General features: G+C 43.9%; 1 protein-coding gene across 1 annotated transcript in view; it reads right to left on the reverse strand.

The window, feature by feature from the left end:
* Positions 1-22,937, reverse strand: part of LOC137308814 (collagen alpha-1(XXI) chain-like) — a 141,045-nt gene that overhangs the window by 29,381 nt on the left and 88,727 nt on the right. Inside the window, exons 10-11 of the mRNA XM_067977287.1 lie at positions 9,327-9,371; positions 6,922-6,975 (exon numbers count right to left, since the gene is read on the reverse strand). Of these exons, the coding sequence (XP_067833388.1) occupies positions 6,922-6,975; positions 9,327-9,371 (99 nt within the window). The remainder of the gene's footprint in view (positions 1-6,921; positions 6,976-9,326; positions 9,372-22,937) is intronic.

The raw sequence follows: 22,937 nt of genomic DNA on the forward strand, positions 1-22,937 counted from the left end.
AGAGGTCCAGATGATGAAAAACAAGCTGTTTAAATATTTTTCCTTGTAAGAAAAAGATTTTTTTTTTATATAAGTAGAACAAGATTATTTCAAGAAAGCCTTGAGCTAGATATGACTGAAAGGCTGTATTTGTGAATTTTATTTGCCCACAGAGGAAATAATGAAAAATGTCAAAGAGGCAGTCTGGTGTGTTGACTGTCTGGTTGTCCACAGCACTGTCCAGGTCTCTGTGATGTTTCACTGCTTAAACCAAGGAGATGTACAGTTCCCACCACTTGTACTGTCCACGCTGGTCTCAGGCAGCCGCCTATATCGGGAAATTGGAGCTAACCATTTGCCATTGCCAATTACAATGCCGGCGATTATGGCTTATTAATCACATCGGGCAGTTCAAGCAGCTTCATTCAGCTGTTCGCGCCTGGTTAAAGTGCGATTCCCTTCGTGATGTGTCTGTCCGCAGATGGTGACTTTAGTTTTTTTTTGTCCTTTCACGATTTCTGCAACTTGGATCAGACAGTCCTGCTGCCCCCAGTCACCCTGGGACATCTAGACCTCCTGCGACTGCTGCCAGCCCACCTTGCCAGCTGACCTGTTGCCACTGATGGCCAGGTAAAAGCTGCATTTCATGGCTAAAAGCAGGGTCTGGGTGATGGGCAGGAGCAGGGTATTGGGTGATGGGCAGGAGCAGGGTATTGGGTGATGGGCAGGAGCAGGGTATTGGGTGATGGGCAGGAGCAGGGTATTGGGTGATGGGCAGGAGCAGGGTATTGGGTGATGGGCAGGAGCAGGGTCTGGGTGATGGGCAGGAGCAGGGTATTGGGTGATGGGCAGGAGCAGGGTATTGGGTGATGGGCAGGAGCAGGGTATTGGGTGATGGGCAGGAGCAGAGTATTGGGTGATGGGCAGGAGCAGGGTATTGGGTGATGGGCAGGAGCAGGGTATTGGGTGATGGGCAGGAGCAGGGTATTGGGTGATGGGCAGGAGCAGGGTATTGGGTGATGGGCAGGAGCAGGGTATTGGGTGATGGGCAGGAGCAGGGTATTGGGTGATGGGCAGGAGCAGGGTATTGGGTGATGGGCAGGAGCAGGGTCTGGGTGATATGCAGGAGCAGGGTCTGGGTGATGGTGACACACTGCGATGGTCACATCATTGTGGATGGCGAGCTGCAGGTGGCAGGGTGACTTCTTGTCCCACGCATCGCGTTGTCTGTCAACTCCAGGATCTGGGCACGGGTACTCGAGGACAGCGGCCAAGTAGACTGGGGTCCCGAGGCAGTCGTAGTTACCCTTGTGGAGCAGGCGGTGGACACATCTGACTGGAAACTGAAGGCCAGCCTGAGATGAACGTGTCTTGGCTTTTGCACGGACTTTACCTTTGGAAGGAGGCGAGTACTCTTAAAATTTTGGTTACGTTTGATTTTTGGTTTTAGTGTCCACTGTGTGAACACAATTGTACCTGCTATAAGTGGTGGGGACTGCCGTTGTGATCTAAATACTAGTTAGCTGGAAATGCTGGAAAGAATGGACATTTTACTCGAAATTCCTTCAAAGAAATCATGATGGCATTTTAATCTCCAATGTGCAATAAAGCATCCAGTCCTGATAACTGCAGCATCAGAAACTATAAACCCAGTTGCAGAAATAGTAATTGGTTTGTAATTTAAAAGCAACACTTCTTACACCCAACAACTGAAACCAAAAAATCTGCTTGCTGTATCTTTTACGCATAATGGCCCATATACGCTGGTTATATTTGCAATATTTTAAAATGTGAACGGGGAAGTCAAGTGCAGGGAGTGTATTTTCTGTTCAAAGTACTCCCTTCGATGTGAAAAACATTACACATAATACACTTATTTCCTTTTTTTGAAAAATAAACATCAAATTTCCTGCCCAGTGGAAGAGCTCATTTCAGGTCTCCTCTCCTCCAGGCTTGTTTCAGGGACATTAGAGAGAGGGAGGAGTCACCTGCTTCCGAGAGGAACTCCATTCATTTTAACAGGATCAGAATTTCAGAGAGTGACCTGAGAACTGATCCAGAACTGCCCTACTGTCACGGTTCAGGACTCTGCTGCCATTGTTTCCAGGAGTAAGACCCAGACACGTACTGTTGAAAAATGCATTTTGAACAGAAGCTTACCTAAAGTGGTTAGCTGCTGCAAATAGTCCCATTCCAGCCGCAGTCGAGAGGTGTTTATACACCCCACTGAAGTCAATGGAAAGGAAAATTGGAGGGACGTATAATGGGTGGCTGATCCGCTACTGCCCATTTTACCCCCCTGCCGAAGTTTAAAATTCTGCCTCCGATGTCTGTGACTCTGTCCTGTCCGGATTCACCATGTTAGGGAATCAGTTGGACAGTATCCTGACACATGGCTTCAGCAATCTCATTGTAGCCCTACAGTCTGCTCACAGGATGTACTGAGGGAGTGCCCAAGCAGATTACAGAACATACCGAGGGAGTGCCCAAGAGCAGGGCATAGCAGGATTGGGCACTCCCTCGGTATGTTCTGTAATCAAATGTGCACCTCTACTTAACATCTTCTTAATATGTATCTTCATCCGTTCAGATGAGGAAGCTTTCTCTCAACATGATGCAACGTCCTTGCCAGCCAGCAATCCCAGTACTGGCCGATCCAGAAAGGGAGGAATTTCGGGCTGCAATCATAGCATCAGACATGGCAGCAAATAGCTGAAGGTAATCTCATGATCTAGCAGAAGGTTAAAAAAAAACAACTCCATCCCAAGAACCATTCAGTGCCATCCAGCAGCCAGCCACCTCACTTCCTTCTCCTACTGAGTGGCTCCTCGAAGGAGGAGCACTAGATTAGGTCATATATGATACTCATCATACACTATCATCAAGGAAAAGCATCAGGGTATAAAACAGCAAACAGACAAACACAAAGTGCTTTAATATAAATAAATTGTTTGATTAGAATTTTCATTTTGGCAGGAAAGTTGATTTGTAATGGGGGAGATTTAGGTGGCAGCAGATGAACGGATGAAGATACATATTAAGAAGATGTTAAGTAGAGGTGCACATTTGAAAACATCTATTAGACTTCACTGACGAATCCTGCTCTCGGCGGGACCTGCAACTGATTCCTCTGTCTTTACTTATTCCTCTACAACTCCTCCTCATCTTTCAGCTTCCTGGGATGAAAAAGAATTCCCACAGGAATGTCCACCACAAAGTGTGAATACACTTACCTGGGCAACCTTTCGGGCAGCAGCCCATTTCTGTCTTCCTGCTCCTTGGATAGGTGCACGGGTGAGACAGCGCTGACTCTTTCGGCCACATCGATTCAACCTGCTCTGGCTCAGCTCTTCACTGAAGGCAGATAACTTGGTAGTGAGGGCCAGCAGAGTGAGAAGGATAACCTTGAACTAGATGCACCATCACCCCTTTTTAACCTTGCCAAACACCTGCTTAAACATAGGCACCTGTGTGACTTAGGCAGAGACTTAGAAGGGAGTGCTCTGGGTGATGCACTGAGCATGAACGAGCAGAAGCAAGTGGGAGTGACAAAGAAGGGAAAGGACCAAGCTCTCTGGATGGTCAGCTCATGTCCTGGGGCTGCTGAAGAGGACAGGGATGCAGATATAAAGGGTCCACAGTTTAAAAGAAGGATGTTTTCTGAGCATAAGCAATTGCCAGAGGCACTGGACTGTCTGCCAAGGAACTTCTACCACATGGGTCAGATGTTTGGCAGGACTGTTAATGGGAGGGGGAATGGTGGGGAGCAGGGATTAATCTATTGAAGTACTCTTAATAAGCTGGAGATATACAACTCTGGCAGAAGATAACTGTTGCACGTCAGCCTTCTTAGCACCATCCATGTTGTAAGGGTCCAGCCTCTCATAAGACTCAAGGCCCTCCTCCAGTGTTAGCTCCATGTCTAGTCCTCATTGCAGGAAGAAATAATGGGGGCTTGTGAGAAAGGAACAGTGATAATCATGGGTGATTTTAATCTACATATAGATTGGAAGAATCTGACTGGCAAAGGTAGCCTGGAAGATGAGTTCATAGAGTGCTTTCAGGACAGTTTCTTAGAGCAGCATGTTCTAGAGTCAACCAGAGAGCAGGCTATTCTAGATCTGGTAATGTGTAATGAGACAGGATTAATTAATGACCTCATTGTAAAGGAGCCTCTAGGTAGCAGTGATCACAATATGATTGAATTTCCCATTCAGTTTGAGGGAGAGAAGAGTAAGTCTAAGACTAGTGCTTTAAACTTAAATAAGGGCAATTATGAGGGCATGAAGACAGAGCTGGCTAAAGTGAACTGGGAAATTAGGTTAAGGGATATGCCAGTAGAGATGCAGTGGCAGACATTTAATGAAATATTTCATAACACTCAGCAAAGATACATTCCAGTGAGAAAGAAAGACTCTAGGGGAAGGACGTACCATCCATGGCTAACTAAGGAAGTTAAAGATAGTATCAAATTGAAAGAAAAAGCATACAATTCCACAAAGATTAGTGGCAGGTCAGAAGATTGGACAGAATATAAAAAACAGCAAAGAATGACTTAAAGAATAATAAGGAGGGAGAAATTAGAGTATGAGAGAAAGCTAGCTAGAAATATAAAAACAGATAGCAAGAGTTTCTACAGGTATTTAAAAAGGAAAAGATTAAGTAAAGTGAGCGTTGGTCCTCTAGAGAGTGAGTCTAGGGAATTAATAATGGAGAATAAGGAAATGGCGGATGAATTGAACAGATATTTTGAGTCCGTCTTCAATGTAGAGGATACAAATAACATGCCAGAAATAATTGTGAATCAAGAGGTGAAAGGGAGGAACTTAAAATATTTACAAACATCAGGGAAAGGGTTTTGAAAAAAATATTAGCACTAAAAGCTGACAAGTCCCCAGGTTCTGACGGACTTCATCCTAGGATCTTAAAAGAAGTGGCTGCAGAGATAGTAGATGTATTGGTATTAATTTTCCAAAATTCCCTAGATAGCAAATGTAACTATTCAAGAAAGGAGGGAGACAGAAAGCAGGAAACTACAGGCCAGTTAGCTTAACATCGGTCATAGGGAAAATGCTAGAATCTATTATTAAGGAGGTTGTAGCAGGGCACTTAGAAAATCTCAATGCAATCAGGCAGAGTCAACACGGCTTTGTGAAAGGGAAATTGTGTTTGACTAATTTATTAGAGTTCTTTGAAGAAGCAACAAGCAACGTGGATAAAGGGGATCCTGTGGATGTGGTGTACTTGGATTTCCAGAAGGCTTTTGACAAGGTGCCACATCAAAGGCTACTAGACAAAATAAGAGCTCATGGTGTAGAGGGTAACATATTAGCATGGATAAAGGATTGGTTAGCTAACAGGAAACAGAGAGTAGGCATAAATGGGTCATTTTCAGGTTGGCAAGATGTAATGAGTGGAGTGCCACAGGGATCAGTGCTGAGGCCTCAACTATTTACAATCTATATCAATGACTTGGATGAAGGGACCGAATGTATGGTTGCTAAATTTGCTGATGACACAAAGGTAGGTAGGAAAGTAAGTTGTGAAGAGGACATAAGGAGTCTGCAAAGGGATATAGATAGGTTAAGTGAATGGGCAAAAATTTGGCAGATGGAGTATAATGTGGGAAAATATGAACTTGTCCATTTTGGCAGGAGGAATAGAAAAGCAGCATATTATTTAAATGGAGCGAGATTGCAGAACTCTGAGGTACAGGGGGATCTGGGTGTCCTAGTACATGAATCACAAAAAGTTAGTATGCAGGTACAGCAAGTTATTAGGAAGGCAAATGGAATGTTGTCATTTATTGCAAGGGGAATGGAATATAAAAGTAGAGATGTTTTGCTACAGTTGTACAGGGCATTGGTGAGACCACATCTAGAATACTGTGTGCAGTTTTGGACTCCTTATTTAAGAAAGGACATAATTGCTTTAGAGGCGGTTCAGAGAAGGTTCACTCGACTGATTCCTGGGATGAGGGAGTTACCTTATGAGGAAAGGTTGGACAAGTTGGGCCTGTATACACTGGAGTTTAGAAGAATGAGAGGTGATCTTATTGAAACATATAAGATTCCTGAGGAGACTTGAAGGGGTAGATGCTGAGAGGATGTTTCCCCTTGTGGGAGAGACTAGAACTAGGGGCCACAGTTTAAAAATAAGGGGTCTCCCATTTAAGACGGAGATGTGGAGAAATTTTTTCTCTGAGGGTCGTGAGTCTGTGGAACTCCCTTCCCCAGAGAGCGGTGGGAGGCAGGGTCATTGAATATTTTTAAGGCTGAGTTAGATAGATTTCTGATTAACAAGGGAGTCAAAGGTTATAGTAGGTAGACAGGAAAGTAGGGTTGAGGTCACAATCAGATCAGCCATGGTCTTATCAAATGGCAGAGCAGGCTCGAGGGGCCGAATGGCCTACTCCTGCTCTTAATTCATATGTTTGTCTTTTCGTATGTATGTTCTTATAATGACAGATCCACCTCTCCAGAGCGGATTAGTTGGCCGCCACCAAACCCGCCGCGGTAAAACCGGAAGTAGGCGCGTTCTCCATGGGTTGGGGTCGGATTTCACATTTTTAGCAATTTAACCCCCACCACCCACCCTGACCCTCTCCTGCCCATCGTGGTGGGGGGGGGTGAAAACTCCCCCCTGTGTGTGTATAAATGATGAAAGCATTACCACAATCAATTACTGTCAACATGGTTATTAACTTGGTCTTCTCGTATCTGTCTCTGCACTGACCAATTCTGCCTTCAGTGATTCGATCACTGCCTATCAGATGCTGCAGCTCCTGTCGCAATTGTGTCATCAACAATTAATATAACATTACTTCTGATGACAACGGCCGGATCATTGATAGTAAGGAAATAATCAGGTTGGCCACACTTTGCTGAGGATTCAATTAATAGATACCGTGATAAGAACGCGTAGAAAATTACTCTCACTCACCGGTATCCCAGGCTGCCCTTCAGCTCCCTTTAGACCAATCATTCCTTTTTGCCCCTAGAAAGAAATGATAACATTTGACAATAGGCTTATTTATTTCCCCATTCCATATCATGAAGTCTAAAAGATACAATGTAACGCGGTCAACATCTCTGGGTTTTCACGCTACATATTTTCTAGGGTTCAGTGCCGCTGCTCGGCTGGTGGCTGAGTTTTAAACACACTGACTGCTCTCTGTCCCAAGGTTGTGGGCTGCCACACGACTTAGTTTCATGAGGTCTCTGCCCACTGAGATGTCAGTCTTGGAGATCTCCAGCCAATCAAGAGCTCTGCCTTGTTCTCAAATGTCTCAGAAACAGCTGTTAATCAAAATCACTATCTCAGGAAGTGGCTTCTCCTTTGATGTGTGACCAGGGGGCTTCTTGTAGTTTGACTGGCTTTGTGCCACGCTAGGGAATTTGAACAGAGCGACATCTTAAGCAGCAAGATGTCCCATTGTTCCCCGAAGAACAATGTGGGCCATCGTCGACCACAACGCAAGATGTTTGGGATTGCAAATAATGCCCCCACGGGTGATTTACCAATTAACACTTCAGGCTTTCACTGTGTTTATACCTTGAGGAGCTCTTGTTGGAACGTTTGACCTGCCATCTTTCTGAGTGGTTGCAAAAAGTAACAATACCTACCTTGTAGAGTCTACATCCTTCACACGCTGTAGAATTTTGGCCAACCTTGGTTGGTTCTGGGGAAACGATGTGCTGAATATGCTAGTGAAAATTTGCATCCTGACATTACTGCTGGATGATAACATACCTAATCTGTTCTGGCCATGTATAAAATACCATGACCTGCATCATGGAAACCAGTTTATTTTTGACCTGAACTTGGTTGGAATTTCAGGATGAAATTGACAGACACCAAGACCTAGAAAGCCTAGCAGGGCCTGAGAGAATGGCTAGGAGGGATTGTAGAGCATGAAGGATGCTGTCATTCGAAGAATGAAGATGACCCTACTGGGTGGGAAATTTTACTCTCTTCGTCATGCTACATCAGCGGGAGTCAAGAAAAGGTAGTACAAATTTAAGAGGAGGCAGCCCTGGCTGAGATACTTCAACCCCTGCTGCAAGTGATCTGCCAAAAACATGGTGCTAGGTGCTGGCATAATTGAAACAGTAATGCTGGTAAACATATAACTTTGCTTCCCTAGCATACACTGTCAACGGAAACCTAACTAAAAAAGCCCAGAAAGCAGCCACGGAATGAGTAAAATGGTCCATAACAAGACCGTAGTCGCTTTCTTGCATCCAATAGAGCACCCAGTGTGGGCCTGGTTAACACAAATTAGGCCCAACAGGATGAATGGGTACTGAGGATGTAACATCGGTACAGTGCACTTCTGGTGCATACGCTCAAATTGCTCCAGGACAGTGCTGGAAAAGGAATACACACCTGTAGAGTGTTATGATCCAGTGCTGCAGTATATGTTTGTGTGTGAGGGAGAGAATGAGGGAGTGATTAAAGACTGGAAGAATTAAAAGCAAAGGGAAATACTAAGAAACCTCTGATCTCCCCGTCCCTTGGTGTCTCTATTGCCCTCAGAATCTCCAGTGCCCTCTCTGCATGGTCAAGGAACACAGTTTTAGATATCCCCTTTCTGTCTGCAGACGGTGGCACCTGTTATGTGTGACCTTCTCCTGTAAGCAGATAGAAAAGGTGCAAATAATGGAATAAACAGTGAGACAGAAGACGTATATCACCCAAGTGCCCAGACCATTGAGTCTATGAACATGCAGCATGCATGTTTGCAACCTGTTTGGTGTTCTTACCTGCTATATTTAATGGGCCATAGGGCAAATGCATTGTACCGGTAGCATTGCATTGTAAAACATGGGCATGTCTGCGCATTTGCAAAGTATATGAGCAGTTGCCAGTGCTGTGTATTCTCTCTTTCTGTGATGCTGTAGCAAGTGCTGTTAAGATGCATTTTAAGGCAATATTATAAAATTAAGCCAAATGTGTGCAATACTTCCTTTGATGACCAAATTTCCTCCTCACCTGCACCCAGGTTCGGTGCATATTTGAGGCACCATTAACTTTTTGCCACTCCCATCCAGGATTCTCTGGCACTGCTTCTTATTTTGGGGCCCTTTAGTTGCTGATCCCCGATAATCCATCCTGATTCTGGCCCGCTCCCAGTATGTCATGTGCTATGTGCCAGGAGCAGCACAATAGTATGTTGATGGACTCACCTCACATTGTGGAGCAATCAGCTCAGTGCACTGCAGGCTCATGCAATACCCAAAGAGCATCGGTCCTAGTACCACTGCAGTTCTTGATTTGCATAAGTGTAAATGTCACATGGACAATGAAATTCACACGTGTAATGGATATAAGGAAAATGTATGTACCTTGAGTCCTTGTGTTCCTTGGGGCCCCTGAGGACCTCGGAAACCCTGTAAAGGAGAACAAAGTATTTTTTGTGGCCATTTAGAAGATGTTTTACCACTTCTTAAAGACGGTTTGTATAGGTGCTGACATATTCAAAAAGGCAAATAACGACAAATTCGTAGTTTCACCTTTTATCAGCAGGAAAATGTTTGCAGCCAGACTTTAAAATGGAAAGAAATCTTCCTGATCCTCGTGGAGTAAACAATTTTACTTATTTTCATTGGCAGTTGAGTGATGAACTTCTGCTTTAGTACATCATTAAAAAAGATACAATGTGCAATGCGACTGCCATTGTATGTTTGATGAACGTTTACAGACAGCTCGGAGTTTGAATATAGTTTTCATGTTGATCCAAATCAGAGAACTAGTGACCAAAAGATGAATATTTTTGGAATCTCGCAGTTGTACTCTAGTTCCTCTCCAAAGTGATTTTCTCCATCTATGTCATCAGTGTCCTAAAAATAGCATTACAAAAATACTGACTTCTCTTCATGCCCTTGAATTCAGTTCAGACAAATCAGTGTATACGGTGGGCGAATGAACACTTTATGCATTGTTATTGTTCCAAGCAAGACACCTTCATGTGCCTTTTAACTCAGTTATCAATATGTTCTGTTTTGACAGTAGCTCTAACAGATCTGTGCTACCAGCTTTGCATTTTTTCTTTGTGTTTCTTTTCAGTTTTACCAATTCCACTGTGTTCCTGTTTTGAAGTATGAGAAGCTTGGTTTTCTTGCTTTCTCTAACCAAATAAATTAACATTTGTTCATATCTTAAATTTTGCTTCAATATGGAAATGACAATTTGGTTGACATACATAACATCGAGGTTTATACCATACCTATACTGCTCTCTTTCAGTTAGAATTTGGTTTACTTTTTCCAATACTCTTCCTCTAGTAAGTGTATGTTTACTGATCCCAACTTCAACAATGGTCGTACTATAGTCACCTATTAGAACCTGATTCTACTTGATCTCTGCTTTGCTATACCACCAACCCAACAAAGTCTTGGGTACCTGAACAATTGGCACCTCTGTTATATTCACCAAACCCTGGTCCCACCTCCACTCTGATGTTCAAAATCAAAGTTATGTAAAATAACCGCAGAAAAGGCCAACTTCTGAATTATAATCACCGCCTGTCAAATGTTATTAATCGCACTGCTCCCATTTTGTGAATTTCTCCCCCTCTCTTTAGATGACAGCATGCCACACAACAATTGCAGACTAAAAGCCGATTTGTTTGCCAGCCTCTCTTAAAATGGCCTCTAAAATAAATTGATTCAGTGTCCAATTTTCCTCCTTTTCTTTGTGGGCAATCAAAGGGAGAAGCTGCGTCCACTTATCCCATGATGCACCTCATTAGATAACGCAATGCACCCTGGAACACCTAAAATGTATTAACTTTTAACCTAGACAGCACTAAACCCTAAATGGAAGTTTGCCATTACACACTGTTGCTCAAATCTCATCTCTATTTTGACTAAGTTACATATGAAGATACAAAATATGACAGACAAGAAAAGACCTACTGGTCCATCGAGCCTGTTCCAGTGGTCTTGGAGCTGCCTCTGTCATGGTAATGAGGTGCCCCCACCGCTCCCAATACCCCTGCAAACTTCCATGGGGTCACCACTAGAGGGCACCGGTGAGCGCAATCCCAGGATAACCGCTGGATATGTGACTCTTGGATTTTCAACCCTAATTCTTTAGCCTAAAAATTAAACATGCTTCTTTAAACATATTAGAATTACAATTAATATTACATTGTATTGGGAAATGTGCAGTTACATATATAGTACAAATATGCTAACAGGAGCACATCCTGCCCTACTTAAACCCCAATCATTCATGTCATAGGGCGACACCATTTTAATATTGCACTGTGTAGATATTCTGAAAAAAAAGCCAACCTGGACCAATCTCTGTCCTTGCACTGTTAATTTCACAATCCTTCATTCTGATTGGTTAAGGAGATACACAGGTGCTTGCCCTGTTCACTCAGATCCCAGATGCCCTGTAGAGGGCACCGCGCTGTTCCCATCTCCCACTTCCAGCAACTTCCAGTGCAAAATATCATGAAAATGAAACAGGCAAGGGCAAGTCTACCTAACAGCTCGTTGCCCGCCTACAGCAAATTCTAGCCCATTAAAAATACCCCCGCCCCCATTTCAGAGGGAGCAACTCTGAGGAAACTCCCAGCCAGGTACTTCTGAACCTACAGTATCTCATCTGAAATCTATTAATTAGCCCAAGCCAATCCAATTTACTAAGGGTCATGATGTGCGTGGATTCAGTCTGTTGACCAAATGAGAGAATGTTTAAATTACATAACTGAATTATTAAATGCCTCACACATAGTTTGAGCACCTTGATCAACTGATGTTAATGTGGTACTTTGCTAGCATAAGTTGCTAATTGACAATTCAATGATCTGTTGTACTGTCGCTACTAAGCAAATGTACAGAATTTACCTGCTGCACTTATTTGGCTTCCATTTTTAAAACATTTATTTTCAGAATCTTCTCATGAACATATTTCCTATTACTTGCAGATGTCAATTTGTTCAAAAGTCGCAGCCCAGCTGTAGTTTGAACTCAGACCATTCTTTGAAGTCAAAAGAAAATTCAGTCATAACATCTGTTTGTAGCCAAACAGTGCTCCACGAGTATGATCTGGATATTCTAGGACAAGAATTGCCATTGTTACCTGCTAGATTGTTTCCAGTGTCAACATTCCCTTGTACATACTGTCAGAGGTACGGCAACAGCAGCTTGCATTTATATAGTGCCTTTAACGTAGTAAAACGTCCCAAGGCGCTTAACCGGAGTGATTATCAAACAAAGTTTAACACCGAGCCACATAAGGAGATATTAGGACAGGTGACTAAAAATTTGGTCAAAGAGGTAGGTTTTAAGTAGCATCTTAAAGGAGAGAGAGGTGGAGAGGTTTAGGCAGCTAAAGGCACTGCCGCCAATGGTAGAACGATGAAAATCGGGGATGTGTAAGAGACCCGAACTGGAGGAGCACAGAGATCTCGGAGGGTTGTAGGGTTAATGGAGGTTACAGAGATAGGGAGGGGCAGGGCCATGGAAGGATTTGAAAGCAAGGGTGAGAATTTTAAAACTGAGGCATTGCCGGACTGGGAGCCAATGTAGATCAGTGAGCACAGGGCCTTGGTGCGAGTTAGGGTGTGTGCAGCAGAGTTTTGGTACAGCAGCAAGAGCTGTGCAACATCATCATAGCCTCTTGACAAACTTCCACAATTGCCAAGAAAGAAGGTACTTATACTTGGGCAAAACACACAAAGGTCGACTTTTACTGCGGGCAATTTTCAGGTGGGCCGCCCTCCGAATGTCATGAATCCGACATCCATTTTGATGGGTCAGGCCTCATTTACACTTCATTGGCAGGCTGCCCACATATTTCCAGCAATGATGGGCAGCCTGCCCAATTGGAAGGTGCGATTTCCAGCAAGCCCAACGCCAATTTAAGGAGTAAATGCACCTCAAAGCATGGTGTCATTCAACCATGTTCAAAATCGTGCTGTTACTTGGAGGTTTCTGGAGGACGACATGTCGCAGGCAAGAGCACCTCGACTCTCAGACACCACGGTGCAGGTGCCTGAGGAGCAGGTGAGGGCACCTCGGCAGGTCCATTTTCCCCTCAGACGGCAGAAAGGTGTCGAAGCAGACGCTGCATCCGACCTGGAGAAAGGTGGCAGACAATATCAATGCCCGCACCATCACTCTCAAGGCACGTGCTCAGTGCCACAAGTATTTCAACCCAAGGGTAAGGATGATATCTTCCTATTTCTATTTCTGTGCATTTTTACCTGGCCACAGCACTCCAAACACTTCCCTCCCTCACTCCAATCACAAGGGGACACTGTAGCAACTCTATTTTTCATTCCAATTACACACTCACCTGTTGCTGCTGCCCTCACAACAGGCACTGACAGCATTCTGTTTTGACTCGTGAAGTGGTAGCCTTTCCTGTTCATGAAGACTGCTGGCTCTTTGGGAATTGCCCTAATGGCTACATGGGTGCCGTCACCAACAGCCTGAACTTGGGGGAAGCCTGCTATGGCAGCAAAGCCTACAAGCCCTTTCCGGCTGACTGCTAGCATCCATGGGGATAAAATCGCTAGGCCTTGGCAAACAGGGCATCGGAGACCTGCTTGATGCCGACTTGAACTGCAGACTGACTAATATGGCTGATGACACCTGCTGCAGCCTGGAAAAAGGTGAAAAACTGCAGGGCAGTAGTCACTTGGATTGCTACAGGAATCTTGGCTGCTTCCTGGATAACTACCTCTGCATGGATTATGCTTTTGTGGTCAGATCCCACCCGAACATTAAATGAATACAAAAACCTTTTCTTTCTTTTAGGCCATAGTTTTAAATGAAGGGCATGGGGTTGATATGAGGAGCACTGATGCTTAGGTGGGAGTCATCTTCGACACCTTGCGCTTGAGGGAACCCAGTGGTCCGCGAAGCACTGTAATTCTAGGGCAACTCCAGTCGCATCCACCTACAAGAAAACTGCTTTTCAGATTTGGCACAAGGAAAGAATGTGTGCAAAAGGGCAATGATTCTGTGCCACACTTTAAATTATATTTCTCAGATTTGTGCCATGTTTGCTGGGCCCCACAAGGTGTGAGCAATAGTGAGGAGCACAACTACCTTTGCCCTTCTCCTGATACCAGAAAACCTCTTCCTTAATTGTAGCCAGGTACGAGGGATCGCTGACTCAGTTGGTGGCCTCCCTTCATGCAGCTTTCACCTGCGCTTTTACTGGAGGTTGTGGATACTGAGTCAACTGAAACTTTCAAGGCTGAGATCGATAGATCTTCGTTAGATAAGGGTAGCAAGGGATATTGTCCAAAGGCGGGTAAATGGAGTTGATATCAAGGTTCCCTGCAATTTTTTTCGGCCATGTGCGGAATGAATTTGGGTTTGTGCACTGATATAAAGGCTGTGTGCGCCATTGTGTAAAAAATCATAACTTCGAATGGAAGATCTTTTTAGAAAACATTATTCAGGGTAAATAACAAACAGAACAAATGTACAAAATAATGGATAATGGTAACAATTTAATGTTATATTGGCTGATAAATTTATGGAATAGGTTTCTTAAGTTGCACTAGGATTGAGACGACCAGTCTCATTATATTTTATTAAAAATTATCTGATGGGAACGATTCCAATCAGCTTTTTGTTGAATCAGCTTAACGACTGATTTCAACAGAAATAAATTGTGCGCAATCAGAATATTTAAATTGATTCAGAAATACAAAACAGGTGTCAAATCAGTCAGTGCGAATTTGTGGATAGGGAACAGTTTAATTAAAGCTCTCCTCCCTGCCCCCCTCCCCCCTTTCCTCCTCCCCTCTCCTCTCCTCCCCCATTGAATCCTCAGCAGGGTTTAATAAATTATTGCATTCCAATTGTACATCTTGCAGGTCTCATTAGTTTTGGCTGCCTCTATGTATGGGCCCCTGGTCTCTGATTGGGCGGAGATGCCTGGTCTCTGATTGGGCGGAGATGCCTGGTCTCTGATTGGGCGGAGATGCCTGGTCTCTGATTGGGCGGAGATGCCTGGTCTCTGATTGGGCGGAGATGCCTGGTCTCTGATTGGGCGGAGATGCGTGGTCTCTGATTGGGCGGAGATGCCTGGTCTCTGATTGGGCGGAGATGCCTGGTCTCTGATTGGGCGGATAGGTTCGGTCTGTGATTGGCCACTGACAAACGCAACAGTTTCGATTTTACTTCCTGGTCTGGTTTCCACGCAGCCAATCAGCTGCTCGCTAACTGCATTTCCTAGCAACACGGTAAACAATGCAGTGGGTGGGGCCGGAGCTGCGGGATAGTCATCGGATCTTACAGCACAGGAGGAGGCCATTCGGCCCATCGTGCCTGTGCCGGCTATTTGAACAAGCTATCCAATTAGCCCCATTCCCCTGCTCTTTCGCCGTAGCCCTGCAATTTTTTCTACTTGAAGTATTTATCCAATTCCCTTTTGAAAGCTATTATTGAATCTGCTTCCACCACTCTTTCAGGCAGTGCATCCCAGATCATAATAGCTCGCTGCGTAAAGTATTTTTTCCTCATGTTGTCTCTGTTTCTTTTGCCAATCACCTTAATTCTGTGTCGTCTGGTTACTGACCCTTTCTGTCACTGGAAACAGTTTCTCCTTATAAAAAGAGGGTTGTAGGGCTGGAGGAGGTTACAGCCATAGACAGGGTTTGGAAGGATTTGACGAGAGGATGAGGATTTTAAAGGCAGATGCCACCAAAATAGACAGCCATTTCCCCCAGTACAGAATGTGACTCAAGACCAACAGGAAGGATGTTACTTTATCTACTAAAGGCGCAGAAAAGATGAGACATTGTCCCTCTAAATTTCATAAATCGATGCATATTGAGGGGGAAAACAATCTCTGAACCTTTAACTAACAGCACATGGAAAGAGGGAAATGGATGACCTTTAAACACCTGGTCCACTTGGCACTAAAGTGTCTGAAACTCATAATAGGAACTCCAGGAAAACAAAATACTGTCAAATGTTAAACCGTCTTCTTGACAAAAGAAATCTTGATTTAGCTTTTAAAAGATAAATTGTTTAACAGGGGTTCACATGAACTTACCTGACTCACTGACTCAGTTTCCACCCCTCAAGCTCCGCGATTGGTGCAGAACACGCTGCTCCCTTGGCCCTCCGGCCCGAGCTCGCTTCCTGTTGGTTCCCGGGGCAATCAGTCACCACTCGCCAACATTACGCTGACGGATGAAGTTGAGGGGCTCAGGTAGAAAAAAAATGAGGCCTTGAATCGGCCGCCTCCCCGGGCCGGAGCCGCAGGATCGGACACTCGGACCTCCGGACACTCCCCAGCACTCGAGGCAGAGCAGCCCGTCTGGGGCTGGAGCTCTGGGGATCGGGGAGGCAGAGCTGGAGAAGGGCCTGGGATCCGGGCACTAGTCCGTGTGGGAGAGGGGCCTGGGGACCGGTCGGTGTGAGAGAGGGGCCGAGAACGCTGGTTTGGTGCGCGGTCGGAATGTCTAAGTGCGCGGCCCACAACAGATTGCAGCGCGGCCGCGCACGCGCGCAGCTTAGAGGGAACAGTGGTTGAGATACCATTCAATTAGATCAGCCATGATCTAACTGAATAGCGGAACAGGCTCGAGGGGCTGAATGGCCTACTCCTGTTCCTATGAGTTTACATATGTTCTAATCGACCACGGAAAATGGATATGCAGCCAGGCGCACTGTAGAAAACAGGAGCAAAGCCATCAAATTACCATAGAGGAAAGACAGCCGAAAAAATATAGAAATGGACGCTAAGTTTTCTAGACTGGGCATACAGTCAATCAATAATATAAATATGGATGTATAGTTATTAGATTACAAAAGCAAATGAATGCTTGGTCAAACCAACCACAGAAACTGGATATCATGGATGAGATATACACTCTGAACCCTACCAAAAAAAACACTGGCCATCTTTCTTTTGGCTGACACGAGATGCAAACTCTAATTAAAAATTCGCACCATAGCAGGAATTCTGATATCCACCCACCATCACAGTATCAGGGAACCAAACTGAAGTTCAGACACTATTATGTTATTTTGGCTGAAAGTGGGCACATAGCCTGAGGATGCATGAATTGGCAACTTGTCTGCATGTGCATGCCAGTATAAAGGGACAAATGCATCTGAATTGAAATGATGCAAAGTGGGCCAAAATTTTGACAGGCTATTTTAGCCTTGAACTTCAGCATTTATCTAGAATTGATATTCTGTGTATTTTGAATTGAGCAATTGAATAAACACATGCACAACAAAAACATGATATTCTCTGAATAAACTTTAAAACCATAAATTTATCTTGCAAGATTTTATTTCTTGTTGCACAGATATATTCTGTTTGAATAAAAACTTCTGTTTCTGTACAGACTTTTAAAAAACTTGTATAGACTATTTCAACTGAACTTCTGGATCATCAAATATTAAACTTTGTGAAAAAAAAATTGTTTTTAATGTTAGTCTGGTCATAGCCTATTACAAGTACCATATATTCTCTTAAAATTGTAAAAAATTGCAGCGGGTGGGGTGGGGGATGCAATTTTAACCCTACCTGCCCGGCGGAAACCAGGTGGGTGAGCAGTTAAAGTGCTCTGGGGTACCTACCACCCATATCAGGCCGACTGTGATTTTCACTCAGGTTTCTGGATGAGCGGCTAAGCTCCCTGCCCATAGCTGACGAGGTCCTTCTTTAAATACGCAAATCGCGGTCCGATGACATCATCAGGCCCCGACTGTGATTTTAACTCAGGCCTGAGCAGGGAAATCACCACAGATTTTACGCCAGGCTGAACAGAATCGGAACCTGCCGGGAAGATGAAGGTGCCCAAACAGGTAAGCTTTTTTAAAAATCCTTTCCTTTGTGTCGCCAGGAGGAGCACTCCTGAAAAGTAGTGGCCTCCCCGCCCCACGGTCCCTCCGGCGAGACCCTTCCGGAAACCCTGATCCTACACCTACCTACATGCTGCGGGGCGGCCTAGGGACGCACGATTTTCCTGAGGCTGATAGCCGCTTCCCACCCATTACGAGTGGAAAGTGGAACAGCGGCATATTAACGAGGCCCGGGAGTTATAATAGGCCAGGTCTCGAATTTTCTCCAGCACACACCTGCCTCCCCCCGCATGACCGAAACCCACCCAGAGTTAAAATCAACCCCTTGGAGTCTAGCAACTGTAATATAAGCTATAAATATGCGTTCATCTAAATGTTTGTTGTAACCTGTGCCCAAAACGGCATCTGAAAATAGGGTCTAAATTTTGAAATTGATTTCCAATTATTTTTTCATCACAGTTACTTGTTCCAGTAATTAGTAATGATTATGGATGAGACAATATGACAAAACCTCTTATTTAACTTCTAGACTTTAAATAGAATAATTTTCTTCTCCTAGTTATATATAGTTGGGCACTCGAAAATAACAAAAACTAGTTCTCCCAATAATACCTTTCGCAATTGTTGTAGAACGATTTTGAGCCTAGTGGTTTGTGAAAAAAGACAAAAGAGCTACTGAAAAATGTTGACAATTTCAAGGAAGGATTTTCAGAATATTCTCCACAAGCAGTTTTCTAAAATATGGCTTCCTGACTCATTGTCTGAACCCTAAACTTTAAACTTTCCAATAAAGCTACTCCCATTCATGAAACGTGGGCTGTAACCCATACAGCAAAAGGCTCCAACAATCCTGCATATTTTTCTCATAAGGTTCCACAAAAAAGTTAATTCAATATGCTTGGCACATTCGGATTTTTCTGACTGTTACTAAAATTATATGAATTTCATGTTACAGTGCTGAGGAGCTGATAGGTGACCTCTAATTAGTGGCTTCCATTGTCTAACACAGCAGAATGAACCTTCTGCCACTTTGGCATTAAACAGTAATGTAAAACCTCTGACTTTTATGAAATAAGAAAGTTTATTGTACAAAATGTTATGGCTGTTTTCCCTTTTCTCTCCCACCTTTTACATTTTCTCTCAAACAAATAGCATGTTGTTTTATGGTAGTCCTCTACAAATTAAAGCCAAAAGTTCAAATTGAAGACTATTTCCAGTATTGAATGAAAGCCCCAAACACAAAGCACTTAGTCATTCTGTTTGTAAAAAAAAAATCCTCACATAGGAGGCTTGACTCTGTTGGATACTTATTGATACTATTCAGTTGGCCATGGTGGCAAAAATATCTTTTACCCTGATTTTGCTTTGGCACTGTAGCAAACAAAAATCCTCTCCTATATTTCATTTCCCCTCTCCCTCCAGTTTTCTTCCTCCTCCTCCCCCCTCTTTCCTAAAGGCACTGCATTGTTCTGGGGTATGGTTCTAGGGGTACTGGCCACCTTACTGTAATTTGACGAAGGAGCTATTCTTTATGTCTGAGCCTAGACATTGAGTTTGGGCAGGTGGGTTGACCACGGGGGCATTGTAACTAAGCCCCAATCCTGCCTTCAGCTAACGTCAACACGTGTAGTTTTCCCGCAAGAGTTAGTGGAAAGCAATCAGGAGTGGCAACTTTTCCCCCCCCCCACTAGCCCAGGGGGAACGGACACCAACTGTTGCACCCCTGCTGAGATCAGCGTAGACTGAGCATTGAACCTGGGTTCTGCTGGCTCAGTTCCACGTTAGAGAGTCCACATATCACCCGAGCATCACTGCTGTGATTTAGCTCTCGGTTACACTGGGGGGAGAGGTAGATTTTATAAAGTAGTATAATCTGCTGCCACAAGTAATAGGTTTTTTTCCCCCATTTATAGAACTGCTATCTCAAACTTTCTGCCCAGGCACAATTGTTAGAACCGTGGAAGCACTAATAATTTATTAATAACATTATTACGTCAGGAAAGGGGATGGGACAAAATGTGTTAAAAAGAGGGAGTCCCACCCTCACAAAAGCTAAAATAAAATAATTTTATACCAGTTTGAGTCAACAGATAACAGTCAATCAGAAGGTCTTGAGCTCAAGTCCCACTTTGGGACCTCAGCATATAATCTAGGCTGACATCCCAGTGCAGTACTGTAGGAGTGCTGCATTGTTAAAGGTGCTGCCCTTCAGATGAGATGTTAAACTGACGTGGTTCAGACGGATAGCGAAAGGTACTAGGGGAAAGTTTTCCCTTACTTATTCACGCTCTGCCCATTTGTACCTGTAAAATTGCAATCGGTGTCCTACAAACCTGATTTGCATATTAAAGTAGGTTTATGTCAGTTTCAGAGGGGCAAGCTGCTCACTCATTTACAGGCTCACCTGAAAATTGCATCAGGCGGGCCTTGCTAGTGAGGCCCATATCCTGAGAACGAATGGGAAAAAAAATTCAGATTGCAGAAATATCGCTGCAAGCAGGTGAGTACAGAGGCCATTAGAATAACCAGCATGAATCGAAAAGCATCGGCTTGTGTTTCAAAAATTGACACAAATTCTTTGACGAGGTCACTAAACTAGTGGACAGAGCTATTCAGTAGACATAATTTAATTCAGTTCGATTCTGGGCACCCTACTGTTCATAAATAATTTGGAGAATAACATAATATAAAATTTACTGATGGAATTAAGTTATGTGATCAGGTGGCTAACATAGCAGGGAACTGAAGGCATTCAATGGGAAGAGGTAATTAGATTGGGAGGAGGCTGGTGTGGAGTATAAACACCGACTTAGACCAGTTGGGCCAAATGGCCTGTCTCTATGCTGTAGATTCTATGTAACTCTAAGAGATCTGAACCAATTAAACAGATGGGCAAAAGAATAGCAAATACCTTTTAATTTGGATGAATGTAGAGTAATCGATATTGGTCCAAGAAACATGAAAAGTGTGCGGAATGGATGGATGCCCACCAGGAACTAAGAGTGAATAGTGTTTGGGTATTGTTGATGACTTATTGAAAATATCTAGTCAATCTTTAAAAGGACAATGATGCACTAAAGAAAGTTCAAAGAACAACCATGGCTCTAACATCATTGGATCTCACTGTGGCGCGGGTGCTCCACCTTGGGAAGTGTCCTGATGCTGGAATAGCACTGGACTGACTCTAGTACAATAGCTACAGCTGGCATCGGTCTCCAGAAACCAATGCTTGACATCATATTGGATTGCAAAACCACTCTACTTATCAATGCCAGTCTGACCCTGTTATCTCAATTGCTGTCAGTTATCTTATCTCAGTTCTGACGAAAGGTCATCGACCTGAAACGTTAACTCTGTTTCTTTCTCCACAGATGCTGCCTGGCTTGCTGAGCTTCTCCAGCACTTTCTGTGTTTATCTCAATTGCATTTGTGGCCTTAATATAACAAAGGGGTAGATTTTCAACTTGCCACTCAGTCGTAGGACTAGCATTGCAGATCAGCTGGATTTGTGAAAGGTAGGTCGTGCCTGACAAACCTGATTGAATTTTTTGAAGAGGTGACTAAAGTAGTGGACAGGGGAATGTCAATGGATGTTATTTATATGGACTTCCAGAAGGCATTTGATATGGTCCCACATAAGAGACTGTTAGCTAAGATAGAGGCCCATGGAATCGAAGGAAAAGTACGGACTTGGTTAGGAAGTTGGCTGAGTGAAAGGCAACAGAGAGTAGGGATAATGGGAAGGTACTCATATTGGCAGGATGTGACTAGTGGAGTCCCGCAGGGATCTGTCTTGGGGCCTCAATTATTCACAACATTTATTAACAACTTAGATGAAGGCACAGAAAGTCTCATATCTTGTGCCGATGACACAAAGATTGGTGGCATTGTAAGCAGTGTAGATGAAAACATAAAATTACAAAGCGATATTGATAGATTAGGTGAATGGGCAAAACTGTGGCAAATGGAATTCAATGTAGACAAATGTGAGGCCATCCACTTTGGATCAAAAAAGGATAGAACAGGGTACTTTCTAAATGGTAAAAAGTTAAAAACAGTGGATGTCCAAAGGGACCTAGGGGTTCAGGTACATAGATCATTGAAGTGTCATGAACAGGTGCAGAAAATAATCAAGAAGGCTAATGGAATGCTGGCTTTGTATCTAGAGGACTAGAGTACAAGGGGGCAGAAGTTATGTTGCAGCTATACAAAACCCTGGTTAGACCGCACCTGGAGTACTGTGAGCAGTTCTGTGCACCGCACCTTCGGAAGGACATATTGGCTTTGGAGGGAGTGCAGCACAGGTTCACTAGAATGATACCGGACTTCAAGGGTTAAGTTACGAGGAGAGATTACACAAATTGGGTTTGTATTCTCTGGAGTTTCGAAGGTTAAGGGGTGATCTGATCGAAGTTTATAAGATATTAAGGGGAACGGATAGGGTGGATAGAGAGAAACTATTTCCGCTGGTTGGGGATTCTAGGAGTAGGGGGCACAGTCTAAAAATTAGGTATTAAGGGATATGGGCCAAAGGCAGGTATATGGAGTTAGATCACAGATCAGCCATGATCTTATCAAATGGCGGAGCAGGCACGAGGGGCTGAATGGCCTACTCCTGTTCCTATGTTCCTATGTAGCTGCCAGTTATCGGAACAACGTGATTTTGTTTCCCAGGCGGCAAGCAGAAAATCTACCCCAAAGTCTCTCTTTGCAAGGCTACCTGAACCAATCTATTCCCCTATCATTTTGTAGGCTGAATAAATGCATAAGTTTCAGAAGAAACTCCCCTAATCACCTAATGGGTAAAGGCAACACCCAGTGTAGGATCAAGTTATAGAAATACTTAGATTGTACTGAGTTAGTTGATTTCAGCCAGGGAGGAATTTGAAGAGCTACGATTGGCCTCAGCATCTCTAGGTTAGTGAAGAGAGAAAAACAGAGCCAAGGTTGCTGTTCCCGATTGCTTTCAGTGGCCTCACTTGGAACGTTCACGATATCAAATAAGGCCAGGAGTCTGATGCCCTCCACAGTTGGATCCCCCTGCAGGCACTTGTGGTTTAGGCTCACATATGAAGAATCCCACTTGGGAGAGGTATCAGAGGATTCAGGTACCGATGGAACCATACATAAGCAATCGTCAGTATACTTAGGGGAGAA

Source organism: Heptranchias perlo, chromosome 3, assembly GCF_035084215.1.
Source record: "Heptranchias perlo isolate sHepPer1 chromosome 3, sHepPer1.hap1, whole genome shotgun sequence".
In the NCBI taxonomy this organism is placed as follows: domain Eukaryota; kingdom Metazoa; phylum Chordata; class Chondrichthyes; order Hexanchiformes; family Hexanchidae; genus Heptranchias; species Heptranchias perlo.